This window comes from Centruroides vittatus, unplaced genomic scaffold (genome assembly GCF_030686945.1).
Source record: "Centruroides vittatus isolate TY-2023 unplaced genomic scaffold, ASM3068694v2 contig_377, whole genome shotgun sequence".
Classification (NCBI taxonomy): domain Eukaryota; kingdom Metazoa; phylum Arthropoda; class Arachnida; order Scorpiones; family Buthidae; genus Centruroides; species Centruroides vittatus.
In genome coordinates, this window is record NW_027122198.1 from 79,041 (window position 1) to 106,847 (window position 27,807).

The 27,807-nt window shown below is 30.7% G+C and overlaps 1 protein-coding gene across 3 annotated transcripts in view; it reads right to left on the reverse strand.

Moving 5' to 3' along the window:
* Nucleotides 1-27,807, reverse strand: part of LOC136975659 (nitric oxide synthase-interacting protein) — a 39,794-nt gene that overhangs the window by 2,119 nt on the left and 9,868 nt on the right. For 2 of the 3 annotated variants that reach the window (XM_067270764.1, XM_067270763.1), the window contains 6 exons: nt 25,954-26,065; nt 10,241-10,337; nt 8,407-8,528; nt 8,219-8,332; nt 6,594-6,664; nt 929-1,037 (listed from right to left, as the gene is read on the reverse strand). In XM_067270764.1, the coding sequence (XP_067126865.1) occupies nt 929-1,037; nt 6,594-6,664; nt 8,219-8,332; nt 8,407-8,528; nt 10,241-10,337; nt 25,954-26,065 (625 nt within the window). The remainder of the gene's footprint in view (nt 1-928; nt 1,038-6,593; nt 6,665-8,218; nt 8,333-8,406; nt 8,529-10,240; nt 10,338-25,953; nt 26,066-27,807) is intronic. The other variant, XM_067270765.1, reaches the window with a different exon arrangement.

The window sequence follows — 27,807 nt, forward strand, 5'->3', positions numbered from 1 at the left end:
TAAACTTTAAGAAAAAATCTTGTAAAATTGACAACGTAATTTGTTCATGTAAAGCTGGACAATCCAGAACCTTTTTTTTTTTTTTTTTGCCAATTCTTAAGTCTAATCCACTCTGTCAATTACACTTAAGAGTTTCTCCAAATTCTGATTTCTGAATAATAATCTATTTTCACATGGGAATGGATTAAAACTTATATTGGGCACTCATGTGATTTTAGAATTCAATTCAAAAAGCATTGCTTTTCCTACTGTTAATGATCTTTACTCCCGCCAATATGCAAGAACGATTCAAACAATCGACCCAAATAAAATACATGTTTAGGGTCGATTTACACACAACGGTGACGTGCCGGCACAGTGACCGTTTGGTGCATAAACATCGATAAATATCATACACAGCCAATCAGAGTTTCATCTATGACACATGATCTGTATTCTGTTAATCATACAAGTGTTGTACATGAAACTCTGATTGGCTATGTGCGATATTTATCGACGCTTACTGCACTGTGCCGGCACATCACTGTTGTGTGTAAATCGACCCTTAAAAACAGAAGGGTGAGCATCCTGTAGTAAATGCAAATATACAGTTCACAAAAACTCAATAAATCCTTCACTTGTGCATATAGGACGACCTAGGTTTTTTGAAGCAGTAAAAAATGAGAAAATCATTCATGCAGACTTGTTGATGTTACTGTTTAAGGGAATTGTTCAAATTTTGACTAAAAACAGTTTGGCAATATATTCTAATTGAATATCATCCACATACAAATTCTCAGATACGTTCTTAAGAGTAAAATTATTGGTTTTAAAATGTAATTGTGCTTTTTAAGCAGTATCTCTGAGACTTTGCCTTTTGATCAGTACTTTAGATATGTTGAAATTCTTAAAATGTCTCTGTCCCCAATAATTAAATAAAAACAGTTACCCTCTGTAGGTATATGATGTCCTTCTCGGTCAACTTCTTTCCATTTATTGGATCGATCATCTCCTTTTTAATGATTTTCTCCACGCACTCCACGGTGACGACGCTACCTCTAAAGAAAGAAAGAAAAAACAAGAGTAGGCATAAAAACAGTGTTTATTTATTCATTTTATAATTAAATGTAGTAAACATCAAACTACAAATTGAAAAGGATTGATTTACGATTTCAATTCTAATAATCGCAATAAAACAATTGCATGGAAAAAAGCTTGGTATGCCAAACACATTTATTATCGTGTACTAGACCACTTTGAATATTTTTTCCATATCATCTTGTCATAGAATTGGATTCTTAGAAATTCTCTCTTCTGGGCATATAATTTAGCATCAAAATTAAAACACGAAGAGGCAAAGCATGAGGATTTTGCCCCCTTGTTTCTGACATAAAATTTTGTTATGAATAATTGACATTTTATCAAATCCTGGCATCACTGTTCCCATTTCCCTGTTTTTGCATATGTAGTGTATCCACGAATGCTTCGCTGTGCTTACTTGTATGGATTTAGTCGTCGATCAATAAAGATGACACTAAATTTTGAATTTTCCAGCAGAAAGGTCAAATGCAAAGCATTGCCCCATCATCCAACTATTTCAAGTCTTGGCAGCCCAATCTATACAGTAGACAATGTTTTTCTTACAATTTAGAATGTCTTGCATCCTGAATATTAATCAAATTTTTCTAGACAACAAGTGTTTTATAAGAAATAATGATAAATATTGCAGCAAACTCCAAACTTAATACAGATGAAATTTCCTGACTCACAAATGGAAAAAATTTCACTTCTAAACCTCACAGATAGTGTTTGACTCACTTTTCTATAGTTTCTTACACATGAATATAATGTTTTAAATGCCATACCGACAAGTGGCACAATCTAGTGTTCTGCCACAGAGTTTCAAATATATTGTGTGATTGTTAAGGAACCTTGATGTAATGGAACAACCATCTATTGGTCTGCTGTAATTGGAGTTGTCGTAAATAAAGCAAAGAAGAAACAAGTAGCAGCTCTTGGTGAGCAAGTGTCTTCTTTTCCAAGAGTTAATAAATTATTCTGTTTACAACAGATGCAGATGCTTCTAAGACCTGCTAGCCAAGACAAGAAAGATGCGATTCTCTATGTCATCACAACCCACAAGACAAACATAATGTTAGGAAATTGTATCTGCACCACCTGGCCAGTTCTAAGAGTGAATATATGACCACAGTAGACAAGGTAGTCGGACCATGAATGCCACAAAACATGGCAGGTAGGTTTGTGATAGTCCTCTTCCAGTCATAAGGACCAAAAAATGTAAAGGTCAATACAGTTATAGTTTCGATAAATGAGACATTAATCTGAAAGAAGGAACTCTATGGAGTTTGGAACAATTCTCACAAGTGCACAAACTGGATTGCCATAGTAATATAAGTTTATGAATTTTTTAAAAATTCATAAACTTTTGGAAGGTAATAACTAAGCATTATATCTATTATTTGTAGTTACAGGTAGACTGCATTATGGTACAAATGACTTTACATGGTCATTAGCAGGTTGCCGGTGTTACAAAAAATCTTGGAGTTTGTTGCAGAACAATACAAATGTGGCAAGACGGTTCATTTCAACACAAGGCATTCTTAAAGAAAAGAAATGTATGTGGATCCATGGACTTCTTTGGTTTCATATTCATCAAATGGGAGGGTCTTTTTTCCTGAAAAGCCACTCCTGCAACAGTATTTAGAAATTCCTTGAGGAAAAGCAGGCTGGACTTACCACTGAATAATGCAGAGACATTTTTTGATTTCTAGAAAAGACACCATGGAGCCATGGCAATGGAAAACACTTGCAAGGAGTACTATACTTATGTCCTCTATTGATTTTAAAGAATTTTGGCACAAAGGTAGTGTTTGATACTATAATGCAACCCTGCAAACAGTTTCATTCTACAGGCCTTAATAAGTTATTGAGGTTTAAAAATTAAGCTATCCATCTGCTGCCGTTGGCTAGTTGTAGAAACTCTCCTCTAACAAGGATAATTTTTTGGCATTTAACTATGTTATGATTATAATTATTTAAATACTTTTGAGTGATGTCTATTTATTTGTAAATATTCATCTGTTAACAAATGCAAACAGGAAAATGTAAGTGCAGACAACTGTTTTCAGATTCAGAAAATAAGGAAATCAGACACAAGAAGGTGTTTTTGGAGAGTGGAGGTTTGTCTGCTCATAGTTAGAGAAAGACAAGAAGAAATTTTTACAGCTTTTTTCTGTTATTAAAGTTAAATCAGTATGGAAAGTCAAGTTGAGTCTGATCTGACATTGCTAACTTAAACTTCAAGACTAGCAATACATGGTTACATTGTTTTAAGAATATAACATTGGTAGTTGAAAAATAACACAGCTAGTTAACAAAACAGTTTTACATGTTATTTTGTTAACTAGCCATGTCAGGCAAAATGAGCAAGTCTGTACATGAATTCTTTTTGAGAAAACAAACAGTTCCAAATGTAAAAAAAAATTTTTCTCCTTGTGATTCATGGGACAAACACACAAGAAAGGATTTACATACAAAATTCTTAGGTCAGGCTGACAATACACCAGAATCACTTTAACTTCCAAAGAAAGGTGGTGTCATGAGGCTGCACTAGAGAAAAATAGTTTTCTGGTAGAATTTTTAAAGTACAGTACCTTGCCAGAGAAATTCTTCAGAATTAAGGTATTTCTCAATATCAAAGAGGTATGCAAGAATGATAACTGGAGCACACACAAAACATGTTATCACTCTGCAATCCCTCTTGCCCTTTCAATTATCTGCTGGCATTTTCAAACCTATGAATAGTCAACAACCACACTGTTAACACCAGGGAATAGTCAACAACATACCCTATGAACTGGTGACCGGTGTTCAAAGAAAAAAACAAACAAAAATTCACCAAGAACATTTTCAAACTCGCTAGAGTTCTTCTTCAGGCATTAAATGGATGTCCGACGGAATGTAAAATCTTTGCAACACAAAGCTTTCAATTGTTTGAATGGTTGTATTCCAACTATGGGAGTTTGAAAACATTCATGGTGAATTTTTGTTTGAACACCAGTTATCCGTTACATTATTCAAACCTATGATTTGTCACTCGATGTTCTTTTGGGCTTCTGACTGATAGAGAAAATTTTCTCAGCATCAAGAAGCATGCTTCACATTTATAGAGTGACAGTCTTGTCTGTGATTCTGTAGATTATGATCAAAACAGATTTATAAAATGTATCCCTAATTGCAAGTGCTTATGGGTAAACCATTTATGGATTGAAAGCTATTATAATTTCTGCACTGCTTTCCATTTCTTGAGTGAAGGATATTTTGGTAATGTTAACATAACTGCCAAAAATAATTACAGTCAAACCTGTTTTTGTGCGGTCTTTTTTTGTGCTATTTTTTATACGTGCAATGTGTTTTGTGCAATTATTTTTGTGCAGTTTACCAATTTGATTGAAATTCATATACCGCACACAAAAAATCACACAAAACAAATCGCACAAAAATAGACCGCACAAAAACAGGTTTGAGTGTACTATTGAGAATATACTACATGCCATTGTCCTGATTGGGATAATAAATAACATAAGCTTACTACATGAGATGACTTCTTTGATTTACTGGTTATACAGCAATATTTTAATAAAAACACTTATGTCATTTTTAAAGTTTTAAGGATATTGATAACATTAGTTATATTAAATTAATAGTTATGATATTAAACTTTCTCATTAAAATACCAACACAATTGTTATTTGAAGAGATACAATATCGTGGAATAGTTAAAAACATGCCTTTGGTCAAATGGGTGCTGATCTGCCTGAGAAGAAAGGAGCAGCAGCAGCAAGAAAAGATCAAACTACCGTATTACTCATCCACCATTGGTAATTCCATATTCAATTAGTCATAAATCATTTATTATAGTCCATAGAATGATATGATAATAGTCATCCAAACCATTTTGAACACTACCTTTGTGCAAAGATTGATTAAACTTTGTGGAGGACATAGGTGTAGTATTCCTTGTTAAAGGATGCCACATCTATAGACAGAGACATGCTTCAAGACACAACTTGAACATAAAAGCAAGTCATAATTGTGCGTGGAAGGTATTTTGCTAATTTTTTATATTTTGCAAATATTATCAGTTACAGGTGTTTCCAGACTGTATTGCTTCATATCGGAAATTGTTTAATTCTTGCATTTTTCATAATTATGAATAAAGTACAATTGTAAGTCAATATACTATTAACAGAGGAGAATCAAAATACTTAAAGTAGATAAAGTATTCTATAAGTAAAATTATTATTATTGACACTAACACAAAAATTATTACGTGAGTTTCATGCATTCATTGCCAAATATTGTAAACTTTACTAATAATTCCAACAGTTTCAATTTCTAGAGCTTGTAGAATTTCGATGATTTTGACTTATGATAATAGCTCTAATTGCATAATAATTGAAGTGAACTTCTTTATTTAATTTATGTAACCAATCATTGAGAGTTTTAACAAATTAATAATAAAATATGTAGATGAGAAAATCTTGTAGCATTTTTCTTGACTTTCCATTTATTTCCACCCATCTACTATGTGAGGCCTGAGCAATACTTGAGCTCACGTGTTAAAAATATCATAAAAGTGTCAAATCAAGGAATTGGGCTTTGATTCTAATGCTCGTAAATATTGGACGAAAAACCTAAATAAAGTCGGAAAATAATAAAATTATCAATTGAGAGAAAAAAATAAGTTCTTAAATAACCTTAAAAGGAGATGCAGCACTGAGATTGTGTGTCATACTTATAAGAATTAAATACGAGCAGAAGTTTCAAGATGCAATTAATTTCCTTGGTCGGATTAAAACAGTGTCAAATTAAACCTTTGGTAGCCCAAAATGGTCTGTTATCTGCCTAGATACAGAAAACCAACCAATCAAAAGCTAGAGATCTGGGAAAGAAAATCTTTTAAAAATCTGGATCTCAAGGATAAAGGCAGACTTTCCCCAGCTTCCAACTGTAGTCAACTGTCCAGACTTTTCCCTGCCTCCACGTGTGGACACCATCCTGTTTGAACTTTGGGCTATCACCCTTTGTCACTGAACCTCCCACACCATCGAAGCATCGACTGATTGCCCAGGGGCCAATGACAACAGTCCAGTGCCTCCAGAAGACAAGACACACTAGATTGTAAGACTTAGTATAAATAAATGGGTTTGTTTGTTACTGCACCTATTTGCCTCACTTTCCTTCACCCCACATACGATAAGCCCTGACATTTGGATATCACTAATTCGGCAACCTCACAACTATTAGGTTTGGTGCACATTTACCACTTTGAAAAGATATTTTAAGTATGAAAGTAAAAGCCATTCTTACTTAAAATTATCTATTCTAAAGATACAGTACATCATTGTTCTAAAAAAATATCTAAAATTATAATTAAATATCATAAATAATGCTTCGGCTCTATTATATTTACACATGGAAATTAAATAAATTCAAATTAAATTTTTTAAGCATTATAATCATCTGGAACGTAAAGGAAATCATTTATCTTTTCTAGCAATGTTATAAAATAAGAAATGTACTGTACTTACGATGTTTTCAATACTGCACAGGGAATAGAATTACTGAGGACATCATGTGTGACAGCACATTTGTATCTTGCCTGGGAAGGATAAATTAAATGTTAGAAATATTTGTAAAAAATATTCAGAAACTTTTTAAAATTATTATTAGTTTTATATCTTTTTTAAAATAAATAATCTGCAATCTAGCTACAAAAAAGAACTATAATGAATATCATAAGCACAGAAAATCTAAAGTATTAGATTGCAATAAATAATCCTGTCTTTTATAAAATCATCAAATATTTTGATTCAAAGATTTCTTTGCAATTCTGGAGAGCTGCTTTCAAATCAGAACTGTTATAGAAATAGTTTAAAGGGATCAAAAGAGGTGGTAGTCCGTAAGTGCCAAATTGGGGTCATAAGGGGAACAGGGAAGAACTTTCATCTAGAAAAAGTACATTTCTTAAGACTATACATAATAGATGAGTCACTTCCTTCATTCTGTTCCTTCACTTTTTTGCATTGCATGGCAGACAAGTAGCCTATAATAAAAGGTGACTCAAAACTTCACACGCTGTTATTGCCTCAACAGCGTGTGAAGAGACAGAACAAAATTGACTCATCTAGTCTTAAGAAATGTATTTTTTCCTAAAAATAAATTCATACCAGCAAATTTTTTAAAACTTTCAACTAGGCTCTTAATTTCTATCAGGTGACTATTGTGATATGGATTCTGATGTTGTCACATGACAAAATAATCCTCTTCCTGTTTGTCAAATATGGATGTTTCTCTTGAAATTTTTCATAAAATTTTCCAATGGCTGGCAGTATGAAGTAGCATTTACAATTTATTTGAATTCAACAACTCATAACAAAAAAAAGAAAAAGTTTACAAACATTTTCATCTATGTGAAATAGACGTCCTCAGGTATATACGACATTGAACAAATGGCTAATCAAAAATAGAATGTTTTGTTGAAAGTTTGAATTGATTACATGATTTGAATACATTACATTAAAATTTACATTCAGGATACAATTTAAAAATATGTATATTATTTAAACAATAAACAAATAAATAATCAATTAATTTTACGTTAATTACTATAATCTAAATATCCTCTGTAATTTGAATTTTTGTTAATATATTCGAAAAGGTTACTGTTTCGAAGGATTTGTTTATCAGAAAAAATAGAGGATTAATGTTGCAACATTCAAATAACTAAATAAATACATTTTTTGCAAATGTATAAATAGTAGCTACTACCTTGTTTTTTTGATTTTCTAACTTAATGTTATTCAAAGTACAATGCTGGAACAATTATCATCAAAACCATACCTTTCATGCTTGTCCAGCTAAAATATGGCTTGTATATTTGATGATTATTTTTATGGATTGTATATTTTAAATTTAAAAATTAGCATCATAGAACGATTTTAACATTCATATGTAGAATTTCAGAATGATGCATTTTCTGAAAGCTAACGCTATGCCTGAAGCAGGTCTATGAATAAACTGAATACATTTATTTATCTTAAATGAACCCAAGCTGTAAAAGTATGAAAGGAATGGTTTTGATAATTTAATGTTATCATTATAATATAACAATTTCACTTTAGACGTTAGTCTTTAAATTAATAAAACAACTTACTTTACGAGCGATGAGAGACTTTGGTTCAGAATCTTGTATTATCATAAACTGTATGGGAACGAGATCTTTAATTTTTAGTGGCTTTCCACTCATCGGACAATAGACGGTGGAATCCTGAAATATATAACCAATTTAGTACTTGTGTATATTAGATGTGTTAAATAGAAATTAACTAATAAAATACAAACCGGTTTTTTCAAGTTGCATTTTTTTGCTTCCGGAGTTAGAGATGGAATCCAAAAACTTGGCAGAACTTTCTCATTGCCATTTTTCATGTTACAAATACTTTGTTTACTAGTACTAGCTTCATCTACAAAAAATATAATTTTATACATATTAGTTACTATTAAATATTTAAAATATATAGAAGATCAAAACCTCATGCCAATTATGTACATTACATTTTAGTAAAAAATATTAGAAACTAGCAGGTAAGCCCAGCATTGCCTGGGAAAAAATAAGTACAAACATTAAGATTATTAGATTATTTTGTACTTCTAATCCTTCTATTATATTATAGTATATTTAATATTTAATTTAAATAACTACAAATGTTATCTTACATAAGAGCTTATCCCACCAAGCGACAATCTAACATTATTTAAAAATTCTTTAAATTGTGTATAGTAGAGGAAGAAAATTTTTAAAATGTATTAGATTGGTCACTCAGTATGATAAACCCATACAATAAGATAAGGTTTGTAGTTATACAAATCAAATACTAGGATATAACAAATATTAAAACAAAAACCATATAAAAAGTTTGGTTATTTTAACCTACAATTGTCATGTTTATTACGACACTTGGATGGTACAAAATGACACAGTTTCATTAGTCAAGTAGACCCAATAGAAAATACAATATCTTAAAAAATAAGATACGGTATCTTATTTTTTTTCTAATGTTAGCACTAACAAACTGTTTCATTCACAGCTGAAAATCAAATGGTGATCTGCCAACAAATCAAATTTCACAAAAAATGGACCAAATATTTAATTAAATTTGGTGCCCTCGAAAACCACTTAAATCGTATTTTGTAATATTTTTTACTAATACAATAGAAACCCGATTATTTGAGTAAACGTGGACCAAAACCACCTCATATAACCAAAAACTTGAATAGAACAGATAGCCACAACCATCTTGGATTAAAAATTAAGAACAAAAAAGATTTACACAGTAGCACTTTTCAGTTTTTTCTTATAACTTAGCAAATGTAACTGTGTATAAGAATATTTTTTACATCATTTACTATACAGCTAATATATACAATATTTTGAATAAAAAAAATATTTTTGTAGGTGCATTTTAATACAAATGATTTGTTTTGCATTAAAGTTAAATAATAAAATTTAACAAAAAATATTGTTTCGTAATAGATATTTATCACTTTTAACTTTCTTTTATGAATTACAACATAAGAATAGTAGTGTATTTGCTCATAAGTTACCTTGAGAATGTGGAACACCTTTAATTGGGACTTAAATATTTGGGGTTCTACTGTATATATCAACCTGAATTTTTTTAACTTTTATTATCCTAAATATTTTGTTAATAATTACTTCACCAACTTTACACTACTTGATTACTGGAATCTTGTAATTTATCCTTTCAAAACCTTTGTATTTCCAGTAAGTAACAATGTTTACTTGAGTGAACAAACATTTTCGAATCTCCACCAAGATCTGCTTCAGGTTCATTGATGTTCAAATCTTGAAATCCAAATTTGAATTCCTGGCATTCCAAGGTCGGAATACCAACAAACCTGAAGCAGATCTCGGTGGAGATTCGAAAACGTTTGTTCACTCAAGTTATTGACCCTTTCAAACAAGGTTTTGAAAGGGTCAATAATTACTTGTTAATTATAATTTTCTATTGCCAAAAAAAATTAAATTACCATACAATTTTTCAAAAAAATGTATCCAAGTTATCAGGAGATTTACTGTATTTATATTTACATATTACTTTTATGCCGTACTACTTCCTAATAATTATTGAAATTTACATACAAAATGATTTACCTGAATTACCATTAAAAGCTGTAAAATTTTTCTCATCCTTCAAAAATGTTTCAGCTTTAGAAGCTTGTTCTGCCTTTGCTAATTCCAACAGTTCTTGCTAAAATAAAAGAATCAAAATTAACATATATTCTTTTTATGGAAAAATATGTAAACCTTACAATTTTATATACAACAAAATAAATTATATTATTTCACATCAATAATTTTATGTTTTGATCAAATATTTGTTTATTTCATAATAAATTATGAATTGAATATATATAAAAGTATAAAAGTTTCTACTGTGATTTATATTTACATGATATTTTCAATGTCTATCACTTCTATATACCTATTTTCCTACTATTTTATGAACATACAATTTATAATATCTAATTTTTATATTCAAGTCCAATTTGCATTCTAATTTCAATTTATAAATCTCTTACCCTAAATTTATGAGAAATGTTTAAAAACACTGCATACCACTTGTACATACTCCAGTACATTAAACTTTAATGGAAATGCAAGTTTTCAGTCATTTTTAGGGGTCTTCATTGAGCAAGACAGCTACTTTTATATAGAATAAGTAAATTAAGTCAATTAAGTCAATTTAATTGTATTTGAGTTAGTTAACATGTATCATTTTTTAAACTGCATCTGTTCACATAACAAATAATTTGTAACCTATGTGATTTCTCATATGAAATGTTCTGTTTTTAAAGCTTTTTGTAACTTATTTGATGTAAAAAGACATTTTTACTTCATCAGATTAAAATTTAATGAGAGTAGCTATGAGTGGTGGGGGGTGTTTTTATTCAACCATTCCAGCTTTCGGTGCGTTTAGAGAAATGTTTAGTTATGCTTTTCAAAAAAAAAAAAATGAACATGATGGCAGATGTGACAAAGCTTATTTAGTCTCTCACAGTCTCACACCACAATAATGCATACAACAAAACACCACAAAACAACATAGGCTTTACTAAACCCAATCTGTGATTCAACACTCCTTGGTGTCTAGATCACCCATGAAACTCTGGAATGTCTTCAGTCAGAAGAAAAAATGGTCATCTTGCTTCCATTATTAAAACTAAAAAAACTTCCATTTAAACTAATAATGCAACACACTAAAACATTCAATTCAAACCTATTCAAAAACCTAAATGTTCTATTTTTGACACTGCACAACCAAAACATTCATTCCATCAAACTTCTGATTTCCCATATTTTCACTGATTGTCTGGCATGTTGGTCTATTCAGGAGAAGACCATGAAATCAGATAAAATGATGTAACCTGAGGTATACCTGTGACCTTGTAAACAGGTTATCCACACTACTTTATGGGTAGTGGTATATTATATACTAGACTCACAACAACCTTTATGTCACCAGTAAAATATTTGGTTAATGTTACCTTAGGATCCAAGATGACGACGGGAGAAATTTTTCCCTACGTTGGAGACTGCGACGGGGAAAAAATTTTTCCCTAGAGTCGAGACGTCGACGACGTGGGGATTTTTTTCCCTTCTTTCGGTTTCTACCCTGCGTTGGACGTAACCGAGTTTCCTGTAACCTCGAAACGGAGACAGTAGTGTATATTTGCAACGGTAGAGGGAGCTTTTTCGTAACGTCGTGCGAAAGTTAAATAGGCGGGAAATACGTAGGGGTGTTACGAACGAATATGCAAATGCATAATGTACGATGTGATTTATGTTCCTTTCTGGGCAATTTTATGCAAATCGACTAGTTTCCAGTTGGAATCATTTACTGCAGTGTTGCGACGAATTACGTAATTGCTGTTTTTTTTCTCGTTACGATATTTCATTTTTTTTTCTCCTCACCTCCCCGCATTTAGTTTATTGCCAATTGTTAGATAATGAGTAGTTTTGCCAATTCGAGTTGCAACAACGAATTTCGGTCGAGTTGCACCACCCGTGATTTCTACAAGTTAATGGAAGATGACTTTTTGGAGCTAGGTTTGCCTCCCCGTATCGATAACGCATTGAAATTTACTGTAAAATTAGGCATACTGCCGACCAAGTTCGTTTGCATTCCGTGCGATTCTAAATGCAAATTATATTATCGGAGTAATAGAGAAAGCTGTTTGTTGCGATGTAGTAAGTGAGGAACGAAGACTTCTGCCTTTGAAGGAACATTTAAAAGTAAATTCGGCCACATTTCTTTGGGTTGCATTCTGTCGTTTATATGGCCAAGTAGTAATAAATCGAACGAAGGGAAACGCCAATCGACCAATAAAAGAGCAGCCGAATCGAAAAGAACAGGGAAGAAAAGAGCCGCACCAAGCGAAAAGGAAAGTATCGAGACTGGCGAAACCAAAAAAAAAATGGATCGGAAAGGAAAAAAAAAAAAGTAGGAAGAAGTAGGCAACCACCATCAAAAAGTGAGTAAAAATTTATTTTTTTTTATTGTTTATTTCGGTTAACGTCCACGGAGTCTGCAGAGAAATTCAAATGGCGGCCGGAAACGCGGCCATCTTGAATCAAGGGAAAAATTTTTTCCCCGTTGCAGTCTCCAACGTAGGGAAAAATTTCCCCCGTTGCCATTTTGGATCCTAGGGTAACATTAACCAAATATTTAATTATAAAATTCGTTGCAAGCATATAATAGCAACAACTACAATGCATGCACTGGCAACTCGAATAATACTCAATCTTGGGTTGTAGTTCAATATAACCACCACCTTGACCCTATTTATAAAGAAATTATGGCAATTACAAACAAAAAAATTGCATATAAGAGGCGTAATACGATTTATGACATCATCTGCAACTGCAAACATCGGATAGACAAAAGATTGGCTCCAGGAGTATATTCTGTCCCATTATGGGACCACAGATTTCAAAGGGACCTTGTGTATATTGGCTCTACGATATGTTCTCTAGATAAGCATTTACGCAAACACAGGTATGACATTGATCATAACAAAGTTACCACTGCCCTATCTACTTATGCTTTGACCCCGGGCATAAGAGCTGACCTACATAACGCGCAAATAATTAAAATATCACACCGAAGAGAACACATACGTTTCCTAGAAACTCTCAAAATATACAAAGCAGGGTTATGTAATAACTGCATCAACTCCAAGAACACAATTAATATTTCTAAGACTTGGAACATCTATTATGAAGGTGAAAACTCCATAACTTCTATTAGTGCATCTCTCCACTGTTTTGTATGTAAAAAGAGATTAATATTTTCTTTCATTTGTACATTCTTTTATTCATGCCATGCTTGGTACGCATGTGCATAATGAATTTCTATATGCAACATTACATACGTTCTAAAAAATATTTTTAAATCTTCAAGCACAACGGCTATTCGAATCTCAGAACTTTTAACCTCATGAAGACTGGAAATTTTACGGTCGAAAACGTTTGTTTATAATTAAATATTTTACTGATGACATAAAGGTTGTTGTGAGTCTAGTATACCTGTGAGTTAAGTCAATCTCAATTATACATTGTTTGTCAAAAAGAAATATGGAAAAATAAAAATCGAGTTTAAGTCATTTTATTTGACTTTATGTCTGTCCGCCACAAATACTGAAGTTGTCATATCACTAGAAAAGTGTTAAAAGCACATAAATCATATAAAAATATGTACATTTACAGTAAATGTTAATATAATCATCATAAATCCTAGAGAACAAAACATGAAAACACCTGTGTTTGTGTTGTCGTCTTATTTAGCGGTCTTCAAGTGCTCATTATTGGCATTTTCCAAGGTAGTTCCAACATCTACCATTTGGCGTCGTTGTCAGTGCCACTCGATATTGGTAAATTTAACATAAATTAGTTTATTTTCTACTATTGCAAAATAATTTTAATAACTATTTGTTATTTAACCTTACAAAATCATTTTATTTTATAATGTCTTAGAGCAGGCATGTCAAAGATATAGCAGTCATGGCCCACAAGACAATTACTTGCGGCCTGCAATGTGAATTCAATAATGCTATTTGTTTATATTTTATTATCTTGATACCAAAGAAAATGTGATATTCCGTACTTAAACAAATAATACTTAATAAACAAAATTGCTGAACTCAATTATTATCATTATTATTATTATTTTATGTATTCCTTTATTTTATTTACTTTTTATTTATATGTAATCATTTTTTAATTTTTTTGAATATTATCAAACTTATGCATTCATTTTACAATATATTAATGTTCAGATGATAAAAATTTAAATTTGTATTTTGGACTATCTTTTTGAAACTACTGATGTGGCACTCCATTATGTATTCTACTAGAAAGAAGTTAAAAATGTCTGAAAACATCTTAGTTATTAAATTTTTGCTGTTTATTCAAGGTTATTTGAGTGTATTTATTATCTTTACAAGGCATCTCTGATTTAGTTTGGTTCTTGACAGATTGTGGAAATGTATTTTGCAACCCATTGTGACAGACAAGAATGACAATTCTAATCCAAAGTTGACACTTTGAATCCATCAATAATTATATATTAACTATTAACAAGTGTGACAAGCCATGTTGGACTGTTTGATACGTAATTATGAAAAACAGTTTTGGAACTTTTACACTTGGACACATCCTATTAGTCAATTCTAGATGATTTTAAATTCAAATTTACATGGGAGTTCTTCTGCATTCAACATATTAGAACACTGAGGCATTAGAAGTTCCATTGGTTTGAAAAATCAGCTGGGTGAATATCAAGATAGTGAGTTTTTACATTATTAACTATTCCATCAGCAAGAAAATGTAAATTAAAAAGTGATCTTCAGAAAACTTTTTTTAAAATGTATTTAATTATTTGAATACTTTTTTTATTTTTTCAGAACATACTATGATCAAAAATTTTTGACATTATTATTAATCATAAAAAATTAATTTTCATCAATTTTTCAAATTTAAAAAAAAAAAAAATTCAAGCAAAATGCAAATTTTGCATATTTATTCAACAGCATCTGTCTTTTAAATGGTATATTAAATTATTGAAAGAAAATTACAGAAGTTCAAGAAGACTTTTACTAAATTACATAGAATACTTTACTACTCTAAGAAAAAATTTTAAAATTCTAAAATTATTTATTATGATTTTTTAATTTTACTTTACTAATAAATTTGTAATGAAATTTTTTTACTAGAAAAGTGTATTTTCTAGTGAAAGTTTCAAGACAATGTCTATTATAGAAAAGAAATTATTGCAAGCTTTATGAGATTAGACAGAATAGGGTTAACTCAATTCCAGTAAACTTCACAAATAAGTGAGATGATGCATTCATCTTTGTGAGATGTTCCTATCAATGTTGACCATTCACACAGAATAATCGGCAGATTGCAATGCGACAACATAAAACCAGAAGTGGCAAAATGATAGGTGAAATCTGAATTTCCGGAGGACCACCATTGAAGTATCCATAAAAATAATAGCTGATTGAAATAATTAATGAAAAATTTTTGGAATCCATATTTACTTGTGTTACCTCACTCTAATCAGCATAAGCCTGATGATGTAGTTTGTTAAAGAAAAGATAAAGCTTGAAAAATGCATTCAAAATATTGTTAAGAATTGATGGAGCTCATGATGATTATAAAGTAGGCAGCAGTTGACCAGATTGAAAATTAGTGAAGAAGAGAGATCTCAAAACTGAGCATGAGAAAATTACAGTGATGACAAAAGATTTTCCTTCTTATAGATTCTTTACTAGTTGTCAATAATATGTTTAAAAGTTAATTTTCATTAATTATTATTCCTGTTTCACTGTAAGAATGAACATAATAAATTTTCTGCCCATAAATACTGAATAAAAGGCATAATAATTTGAACTTCCTAACAATAAATACCATGTAGATGCTGTTTTGGATAAATTACAGGTATACCTCGAGTTACGTTATTCTCGATTATGCGTCATTTGTCAAAAAAATATATGGAAAAATAAAAACCAAGTTTAAGTCATTTTATTCGACTTTACATCCATCCGCCACAAATATTGAAGTCATAATATCACTAGAAAAGCATTAAAAGCACATAAAATCATTAAAATATGTACTGTACATTTACAGTAAATGTTAATACAATCATCATAAATCCTAGAGAACAAAACATGAAAACACCTGTGTTTCTGTGTTGTCGTCTTATTTAGTGGTCTTTAAGTACTCATTATTGGCATTTTCCAAGGTAGTTTCAATATCTGCCATTTGGCGTCATCGTCAGTGCCACTCGATATTGGTAAATTTAACATAAATTAGTTTATTTTCTACTATCACAAAATAATTTCAATAACTGTATTTGTTATTCAACCTTAAAAAATCATCTTATTTTATAATGTCTTAGAGAAACCACATTCACAAATAAAGAGTCTGCAATGTACTGTAAATATCACCAAATTGTAAACATGTAGTACAGTACATTCACAAGTATGTACTGTATGTACTGTACATGTATTCATAAATTTAGATTACTTTTTTCTATACTATATTAAAAACTAAAATTTATTTGTTTGTAAGCTTAAAATGGATTCTTCTAATCATATATTATTAAAAATGCATTTATAAATAAAATGCAGAACTGGGAATGGTAATTTGTGGTTCATCCTAGTGACAAGTAAATTCGACTTACGCCGCCTCTCCTGGAACCAATTATAGACGTAAGGTGAGGTATACCTGTAATTTTAAGATTTGGGGACTCAAGGAAGGCAACTAACATACTGAGATCAGCATGTAGAGTTTCTGGATTGATGTTAATGATTTTTAAATCATCAACATAAGCTGTAATTTTATAATTTACACAAACAGCAGCAAGATCCAGATAAGTGATAAAAATCCTACTACTTAAAACAGATCCCAAAGAATTCTGAACACTGGTGAAAAATTACAAAACCAAAAGTCTCCTACTTTAATTTTGCAATAAAAAGTAATGATTTAGCCAAGTTAGAAAATTAAGGTGAACATCAAAATGTTTTTTTTTTAAAAGTCTAATAATACTAAAGAACTGAATCAAATGCTTTACTGATGTGAATGATACAATGGTAAGTTTTTATTCTCAAATTTCTTAGCTATTTCATGCTGAGTAATAACTAAATTAGTAACAATAGATGAAAACTGGATACCACAGTGTTGAATGGAATTTAGTCTAGTCACAACTAGAAAGTAAATTTAATTATACAGTAGATACAGAGTTTGAAGATATTCACTATACCTGCAGACAAAGATACATAGTCTTTTTTGAAATTGCAAAAATAAAAGTAGTACACAATGATTCCAAAATATACTCTTCCTGAATTTTTTGAGTAAATATACGAGGTAAAAAAAAAAGATAATAAAATGGGTAAAATATTAATGTAAAATAAAGCTGAAATAAAATCAGAACTAGGCTATTATGAGTGTGGAAGTTTCAAAATAGCTTGGCAAATATTAGAAAGTGTAAAAGAAATGCTATCAGATATTATTACTAAAATTTCAAAGGAGTAACATCAACACATGGTAGAATGTTTCAAATTATTTTAAAAATCATTGTAAACATTAAAAACACATTCAAGGACATGGTGATACCTATATTAAAAAAATAAACAAAGAAATCGTTGAAACATATTGGTAAATTTTTGCCATACACGTTAATCAAAGTGATATTCTATTTTCATGTGCAAACACATATATCCTCAGTTTTTTATTTTTTGAATGTAACAATGGTTTGATTTGAAAACAACAAACTACAACATAAATAATAAATAATACATATATTTACACCTAATATCAAATAGATAAAAAGATGTTATCAATTACTCAATCAATCTTATGCTCTCAAACTCTGATGAAATATTAATTTGCCAACAAAATGGCAAATTAATTAAATGCAATAAGAATGTTCCATTAAATGAGTAAGGATTGGAAGAATCAGCATACAGTCAGCAAAAGGACAAATCTACTACAGCAGAGTGGTCGTTTGAAGTTGACACAAATCAATTATTTAAAAAAGAACATATATTTCCTCTATCTGTTTTCTCTCAAATCACTAATTCTAACTAATGAAATAGAATGTGCGCCTTATTAATTTTCTCTTTTCTATATAGCACAACTTTTCAATAAATATTAAAACTTAGCATTTTTTCCTTTTATTTAAATTTTTATCATTTCATAACTTCTTTATTTCAAATGTGATAAAATTTGTAATAGAATATATTATTATTAGCTTTTGTTGATATTTACAATGAATTAATAACTTTATTATAGTATTCTCCTATGAAATAACTGATAAGTAACCAATAAATAGTACAATGGAACCCCAGTTAATGAACTTAATCCGTTCCACAAGTCCATTCGTTAACCAAATTGTTCATTAACAGAAGCAATTTTTCCCATAGAAATTAATGCAAATACAATTAATCCATTCTACCCATCAGTATTTTTGTAATTTTATTTGTAAAATGGGTTTTCTTTGATGAAAAGATAAGAAAATGTAGTATCTGTCATTACAGCAACAAATATGTAAACTTTATTTAATAAAGTAGTACTGTACATACCTTTGTTTCTACGGAGCTTAATGCTTGGAAGAGGAATATCGGGTAGCACTGCATAAAAATATCGGGTAGCACTGCATTGGGAGGTTCTTCGAGTCGAGGTCTCTCTTGATAAGGAACACGAAAGTAGTCTAAAGTTGATTGTCTTACTCTCTTAATCAAAATTTTTTTAAAATGCACTAGAATGCAGTGTCGTTCATTAAATTAATGACACTATTAGCCACAACTTTGTTAGGATGGTGCTTCTCGATAAATTCTTGCACATCATTCCATTTTCTGCAAATTTCCTTGATCTCAGCACTGGTGATTTCTTCCCTAGCTTCTTCCTCTGACGAATGCTCTTCTTGTAAGATTTTCATCTGTTCTTCCTGCATGGCAACCAGCTCTTCTGTCGTTAGTTCATTTTGATGGTCTTTCAGCGACTCCTCCACATCTGCATCATCTACCTCTACTCAAACTTTTGCCAATGGACATGATTTCATGCACTACATCAGGAGAGCTCTCTTCTTCAAATTCCTGAAAGTTTCGTTCTGGGACACAAGTTGGCTAAAGTTTCCTCCAAGCTGATTGCAAAGTGTGGTGAGAGACCTCACTCCAAGCTTTGTCAATAAGGTTGATGCAATGCAGGATGTTAAAATGCTCCTTCCAAAAAGCTCTAAGAGTTAAGTCGGTATCATTGGTAACCTGAAAACACCTAGTGAACAGTGCCTTGGTATACAGATTTGTAAAATTGGACTATTGTAGGACCAGCAATACATTGCTCCTCAGTGCTGGGAGAAAATACTGTAGATAAGCCATTTCCAACCACCTCAAATATGTAAGCATCTTCCCGTTCTAATAAACAATTTTCACTGTAAAATACTTGTCATCTTTGTCTCTTCCGCCATCACCAATGTATGAATGGACCCTAGACCATCACCGATGCACGATTAACTGATTCCCCATAAAAGTCGGCAAGCTTACAAATTTGACACAAAAAGCTGTTAAGTTTGTTATCTGAGACAGAATTTTCGCAAAATAAAAGTTTGTTAACCAATTTGGTCATTAACCAGGGTTCCACTGTATTATTAAAAAAAGTATTATTATGAGCCTATATTAAAAATTTTCATGTTTATATTATTTTATGCTATCTTGCTTTAATAAATATAGAAATAGGTGCAATGTTTGAATGTTAAATAAATGAACAAAAATTATTGTGACATCATCACAATGCCGGGCTGCAATTTTTAATCATATTTTAAATTTATTTCATTTATAATACATGCTCTCCACCTCAAATTAGTACTGTAGTGTCTTGTCCCTGTACATCATATTTTACATAACAACAACAAAGTCATGCCGATCATCTATGTAACTCCGCTCTGGGGAAAATTTTAAAATTGAAGTCACGTGACTTCTGGTTGATACTGGAAGTTCATATAGAGTTAATTGGGACCTCCTGCCCCTAATCTTTCTACCTCTCATCTTAACTTTCATCTATTTAACACCATTTGCAAGATTAATGAAGGACAGACAAACAAACAACTGAGAATTTATAGGTCTACAATTTTTTCAAATTGTAGCCCAATAAATAATATATTTGAACTCAAATATGCACTAGAATATTTTCCATTTAAATCTTACAATATAATCAAAATGAGTTGATAATAGTAATAATAATAAGCACAGAGCCCAAACGGGTAGGAGTTGAAAGTTGAAATTTGGTACACAGTTAGGGTACGTCATGAGAATGTATACTAAGAAGGGATTTTTCAAAATTCCCACTGCAGGGGTTAGAGGGAGAGAGAGGGGGTTGAGGATTACCCAAAGAACTTGGCTTCTATTGTACTATTTTAGATTCCTTTTTTGTATTTATGCAAGAAATTGAACATATTTTAGACTCTTCTAAAAATCCTCAACGATATTTAGTGTTCCATCATATATAAAGTTCACACAGGGAGTGCATGTGCATAAGTTCGTTTTATTTGAACTCTTCATCTTAATGTTCAATTTTATGTTAAAATTTATATTTAAGAATGATTTAGGAAGATCCAGCTTATTTTTTGAATTTAGTAAATCTGAAGAAGAACCCAGAAAGAGTTACAAAAACATTTGTTATTCATCACTTACTTCTTAGTGGTACTATGCACCAGTTAGTGTTTGCTTCTTCTTCTTCAGGTGTCTTCTCCTGTCAGGAGGTTAATGATCATTTCATGCCACCATGCTCTATCTTGTGCTTCTCTTGAGCACTCTTCATACATTAATTATGTCCAATTCATGATGTTGTTGAACCAGTTCATTCTTGGCCTGCCCCTGCCTCTTTGCCCTTCAATCATTCCCTCCAGTAATAGTTTTTGTAGACTTTGGTGTCACAGTACTGTACATGCCCCAGATAAGTCAGTTTTCTTTTCCTTACTACTTCTAGTAAGGTTCTTTTCTGATTTGCAGTTGCCAGGATATTTTCATTTCTTCTTGCCCTCCAAGGAACTCTCAGCATTCTTCAATTCATCCACATTTCAAATGCCTTTAATTTCTTTTCATTATTTGTATTCATTGTCCAACTCTCTGCTCCATAAAGCAGGGTTGAACAAACATAACATTTTGCCAACCTAACTCTTGTTTGTATACTAATCTCCCTTGATGTCAACACTTGTTTCATGTTTGTAAATGCAGTCCTTGCAATTCCAATCCTCCTTCCAATTTCCAGATCATTCTTTCCTCATCTGTAATGATATGTCCCAGATAGACAACTTTTGACCTGCTCCAGTTTACTGTTTCCAATTTTAATATTTACTTTTGGAGTTTCTTTCTCATTGCAACTGACCATAGTTTTAGTCTTTTTGCAGTTCAGTGTTAGTCCGAATTGATTGCTCAATTCTGATATTTCTTCTATCAGCATCATTAGATCCCATTCATTTTCTGCTAATAGCAGTATCATCAGCATACCTAAGATTATTGAAATTTTTGCCTCCTACGTTTACTCCTTTTAGATCTTTGACCTGACTGAAAATTTTTTCTGAAAGATTGAACAAAGATTTTTCATAAAGATTTCTTAAAGATTGAACAAAATCAGAGACAGCATACAACCCTGCATTACTCCTTTTTGGGAAGCTTTGCAAAAATTCTTTACCAATCCTTATTGCAGCTCTGTTCCAGTATAAATAGGTAAGCAATCTGACATCCTTTCCATCCACACCATTTTCTAATAGACATTTAATAAGGTAATCATGTTTCACATTATCAAATGCCTTTGTATAGACCAGTGATTCTTAACAGAGGGCCACCAAATTATGCAAAATTTCCTTCAGAATATAATAAAAAGAAAATTGATGTATAACCAAATATTGTATTGAAAAGTGAAATAAGAAACAAAGTTTTTCCTATTCATTTTTTTTTTTATTTCTTCCTACATACAATTTTGTTAGTACAGAAGAAATAAATGCAAATATGCTACTTACACTGCAGTATTTACTTCTTTTATTCCAAAGTAATTCTAAGAAACTATTAATGCTTGGAATTTTAAAAATAATTAGGAAAAATAGTGGGCTTTGAAAATTTAAATATTTTTGCAAAAGATATGCAAAATCTTTACAACAAGTTGTGGGTGTTTTAGTTTTAGTTTAGTTTTAGCATCAACTTTGGATTGAATAATAGTGCATTTCTTTCTTATATTGTGTGTTTAGTTTTAATTATTTATAATTAACCCATAAAAATGAGCAAAAAACAGAAAGGAACATTATAAAATTTTTTTAATGTAAGTAATCACAGACCAGGACCTTCAAAAAGAAAATATAGTGAAGAAAATATTAGTGAAAGTTCCGATGATGATACAATGAAAAATGCAACAGAAAAAAAACCACAAGTCCTAAAACTAAAGGTATAAAATTAAGTAACATCAAAATTAAAAAATACAATCATGATTATATCAAATATGAATTCATAAGCATAGAAGTTCAAGGAATTACAAAACCACAAGAAATCTCGTTAAATTATTTTTGAATATTTTTTGTTTTTTCTATGAATTTTTAAATGTTTATTTTATTTTTTGTTAAAAATTAATGAGTTTTTATGTTTAATTGTGAAGTTTGAATGTTATTTAAATAGATAATGAAATAATAAAGTTATGATTTACATTTATTATATAAAAAATAAAGCAATAATTTAAAAAAAATCAATTTATTATACATAATTTAACAAATGTAAATGGGAGTCACAAAAAAAATATGAAATATTTGGTGGGCCGAGAGTATAAAAAGGTTAAAAATCACTGGTATAAACTATAAAACAGATAAATATTTTTCTGTTTTTCTTTCAAAAATAGTTTTCAGATTGAAAATACCTTCTCTTGTTCCTTTATTCTCTTGGAAACTACTTTGTGTTTCACTTATGTCTTCAGTACATCTTCCTTTGTATTTAACAAGATATAAGTTAGAATCTTTGCCACATGACTAATTAAGCTTATGGTTCTAAAAGCCTCACACCTATTTGCTTTTGGTCTTTTGGGGATTGGAACAAATATAGACTGTTTGAAGTCTTCAGGAAGGTATCCCAGTTCATAGATGTTGTTGCATAGCTTAACTAGGGCATTGATGCCTCCATCATCTAGAGCTTTGATCCATTCTGGCTCTATATTGTCTGGGCCAGAAGCCTTACTGGGTTTAAGTTTGTCAATGACTTTTACAACTTCCTATTTGAGTATTGGTGGGCCTTCTAACTCCTGGGAGATTCAATCTCCTCCCTGTTGTCCTGGAATAATTACTTTCCATATTCATATCATCTTTTCACTATTTCTTCTGTCTCCAAGATTATTCTCCCATTTATATCTCTCATAACCTGTGCTTGAAAATTCCATTTTTTAAAAGTTACTTCCCTGATTTTTCATGGAGTTCTTTTATTTTATTTTCTTTATCCAAAATGTCCATGTGTTTGCAGTGAGTCTTAATTATCATTATCCCGGTGTGGTAAGCAGATATTTAAAAATTTTCTAATTAGTTTCAGAAGAGGGAGGACCTAATTCTTGCACTCAGTGAAAACGGGTAAGATAGACTATAATCTAATAATCTTAATCTTTGCTAACGTTACTTTTTGTCTGAGCAACGCTGGGCTCATCTGCTAGTTAATGATAATTTTAATCCAATTTATGGGAACCAAATTTATAAATTTTATAAAAATATATTAGAAAACTTGATTTTATTTGATTTTAGATAATTTAAATTATTTCCTATAAAAAATTACCTACAAATATTTTAAATATTAAGTTATAATAAAGTATTTGTAGGTAATTTTATCATTACAAGCAACTTTCAATTATGATAAATCTTAATCATTTGTGCATCCAACTAATCGGTATTTGAATATTTTTGTTTAAAAAAATAGTAATACAGTAAAGCGTCAAAAATAAGATTCAACTGTTGAAAATTGAATAGTAACTGTTCAAACAGTAAGTTGTTTGTTGATATTCTAACATTCACTCAAAATTCATAAATTTTTAATTTTGAAATTATAATTAATAATTTTCTGTTTAAACATAGTGATTCTGCATGTTGTATTTTGAATCTTTCTAGTATTCTTATGCTCTTTGTTAAGTACTTGTGAACCAAGAACCCAAACTTGAATTACAATCTTGGTTGCTTGCTGTTGAGAACAAATCATCACAGAAACAGTTCCTGTGTGATTTGTTCTCAACAGCAACCTTATGCTAAGAAAATACATATTGAATTACAATGTAAAGTGAGTGATCAGTTAACGAACAAATCGGATAATGAACACTTTCGTGAAAGATTTTTATGGTTGGACAACAAACACTTCACTGAACAAAGATAAAAAGAAGCAACAGAAATAGCAAACACTGATTGATTTTCAGGTAACAATTCAAAACTTCGATGTCAACTTGTCTCACGCTCCGAATCGACGTTCAATCCGATATATACTAATCAGATAGTATTCCTCAAACTTTGAAATACTCCCTGGTAGTTCCAGCCTTTTCTTTTTCTGACAGAAACAATTCTTTTATAGTATTTGCGAGACTGTCAGGAAGGCACTCGTTAAGTTTTCCGTCGGTTTTTATTTTCAAAAGGTGAGAGTATAATAGCAAAGGTAGAGAGTGGGCAGAAAATGTCTGATGTTGCTGGGCAGTATGGCTTGGACAAATCTACAGTAGGGCCCAGTTCAATCTTATCTAAGAAAGATACAGTATAATCAAGACGACTAAAGCAGCTAAAGGAGTAACAAAAATCACATCTGAGAAATAGGAAACATTGAAGAGCTCATAATGGAACATTAAATGGATCTGACAACAGAAGAATGCCAAGAACTCTTGAATGAAGAACACCAAGAAACTCGGCAAAATGTTTTATTCTGGAAAAGAGGATTAATGCTGGTATCTACTATTAATTAAAGATCTTTTGAAGAAGCGAGGGATGTCAGATCAACAGTCTTAATATGGCATACAAACCAGGTTGAGGTTAATAGGCTTGGGGATCTCTACAATTACAATGCTATTAATTACTTCTGAAAATCCTGAAGAAGAGAGAAAAGCAATAGACATTAGGCAGATTCTTTAACTCCCACAAACAGAAAAACATGACTAATAAAAATGCAAGACTATGTATTTTTATTATTACATATAAATAAATATAGTAAGAAAATATATATTTTTTTACTTTTTGGGGTCTTCAGAATGAATTAATCAAATTCCCATAAAAACCTATGGTAAATCGATAATCGGTTAACGAACAATTTGGATAGCGAACAAAGCCTTGGAATGGATTATGTTCATTAACCGATTACCCACTGTATTTGAATTTAACAGTACCTAAAATGCTAATTTATACATATATTTGAAAATCCGGATCAGTCCAGATATTTGATGCTTCACTATAATAATTATTACTAATGTTGTTATGGTTTATAAACTAAATAATTAAAAAACTTTTAAATGAAATTCATTAATTGTTTAGTCTTAAAATTCAAAACTTGTCAGAAATTTTAGTAAATCTCTAGAGAATTTAGTAAGTCATAATTTATTACACAGAAGTATCATAAAAGGCTATAAAACTTAGAATCATCCTCATAAAATAAAAAACATTTAAGTTCAAGTTATGAAGAAAGTTTTTGAAGAAACATTTTCACTCAATATAAACTGAAGATTGAAAACAATCTTCAAATAAATGTTATTTGGTAATATAAATTTAGCAAATTCTCACACACTACACATATAGGATAATACAGAGAACTAATTACCTCTTCTTTCTTTTTTTGTCTTTCATATTCTTTCAGCTGTTTTGCTATTTCTTTCTTTTTATGAATTACATATTCCAAAATAGCTTCTTTGTCATATAAAAATCCTTGAGGTCTAAAACATAAAAAAAACACAATTTTAATATAAAAAGTAATAAAATAAAGCAAACAAATTTATGTTACTGCATTTTGTGATTGTTATTCTTTGTATTTATTATCTTTTCTAAATTAAATATAAAACTGATAATAAATATGACTAGGTATGGTTCTTAACAAAGCATTCTTTAGTATATTAAAGATATACGATATGATCAAAAAGTATTGAAATGAAATTCTGAAGTTAAAATTTCAGGGTAAAGAATTAATCTCCATTGAAGTAAGTTTCCATTTATTTGGAAGATTCTGCCATTATTAGAAGCACCTCTGAAACATTTTTGGAAATCAAGAAAAAAGCTTTTCACATTAATTTTATGGTTTATACATCACCAAATCCTTTTGAACAGCAAACTAGACATCTTTTTTTGATCATTTATATTTAATTTCACCATAATGATATAAGAAAATTTTTATCTAAAACATTGATTTATTTAGTCTTATCCAGTATACTTTAGATATATTATATTTACTTAATGACAATGAAAATGACAGACATCATTGTCATTTTGCTGTAAACTTTCAGTTTTTTGCTTATTGTAATGAGAGAAATTTTCATTAAGATGTTTTTTTAGGATCATTTGCATTTCATTGGCAGTTACAAAAACTTTGCCAAGACAACATCCAAATCACTTGTCAAGAATGCTGGACACAAACTAAAAGACATTTCTGTGTCATAGACAATTTCTCTAATTGTTCATCTTTGACCAACACTCACAATCATAAACAATTTTTTTCCATTATGTTAGTATTTCAACTTTTTCAAGGATATCAGTGATACTGCCAACAACTCACATATAAATACCTTTACTTCCCAACAACACTTTTTAATTAAAGAAATATTTTGGGCTCACTTGATAAACATTCTTCGGGTTAACAACCAAATCGGAACACTTTGATAACCAATGTTCGAAACGGTGTTGTAATTAGAATTTAAAATCTTACATAGTACATGGTATAAAAATAAAAATTACTGAAAAATACCTCTATTTTTGTCTTTACTTGGCATATACCACTATAAGGTTTTAAATTTTAAATTCTGTAAATTGTAATTAGAAAACATTTTCTTTCAAACATCAAAGAAAATGATACATACTAAATGCAAAATATAACAGTGTGAGATTATGCAAATTAGAATGGTAAATGGTGAAATTATGGAAAACAGAAGGGAAGGAACTATAGTTTTTGGTGTATTGTGGACAATCAAACTTTGATCTTTGACCCCATAAATTGGGCAGTTTTAGAGGTATTTTGGACAGCTAGAGACAACTTTGGGACATTCATCCCCGCAAGATTATGCAAATCAGGTGTTTGGGAAACATGTTCCCTGGTATTCCAGCTTTGACCTTTGAGTTGATTTAGGCAGTTTTTAGACAGGGCTTGGGCACCTGCATGCACACAGTAGATTGTGTGCATGCAGGTAGGAAAACTTGTTCCCCGCAAGATTATGCAAATTGGGTGCCACATATACATGGCTTGTTTCTACTAGATTTTCAGAATCAAACCCTTCAGACTAGAGTTGTCAGTGTTTTGATTTGGTTGTTAACCTGAAGAATGCTTATCAAGTGAGCCAAAAATGTTTATTTAATTAAAAAATATTTCTGGAAAATAAAGGGGTTGAAGTGTGAGTTGTCAAAGTTTCTTCCAGTTTTGATTTTTATGCTTTACAGGATACTGTCCACTTTCCAAAGAAGTTTGTCCTTT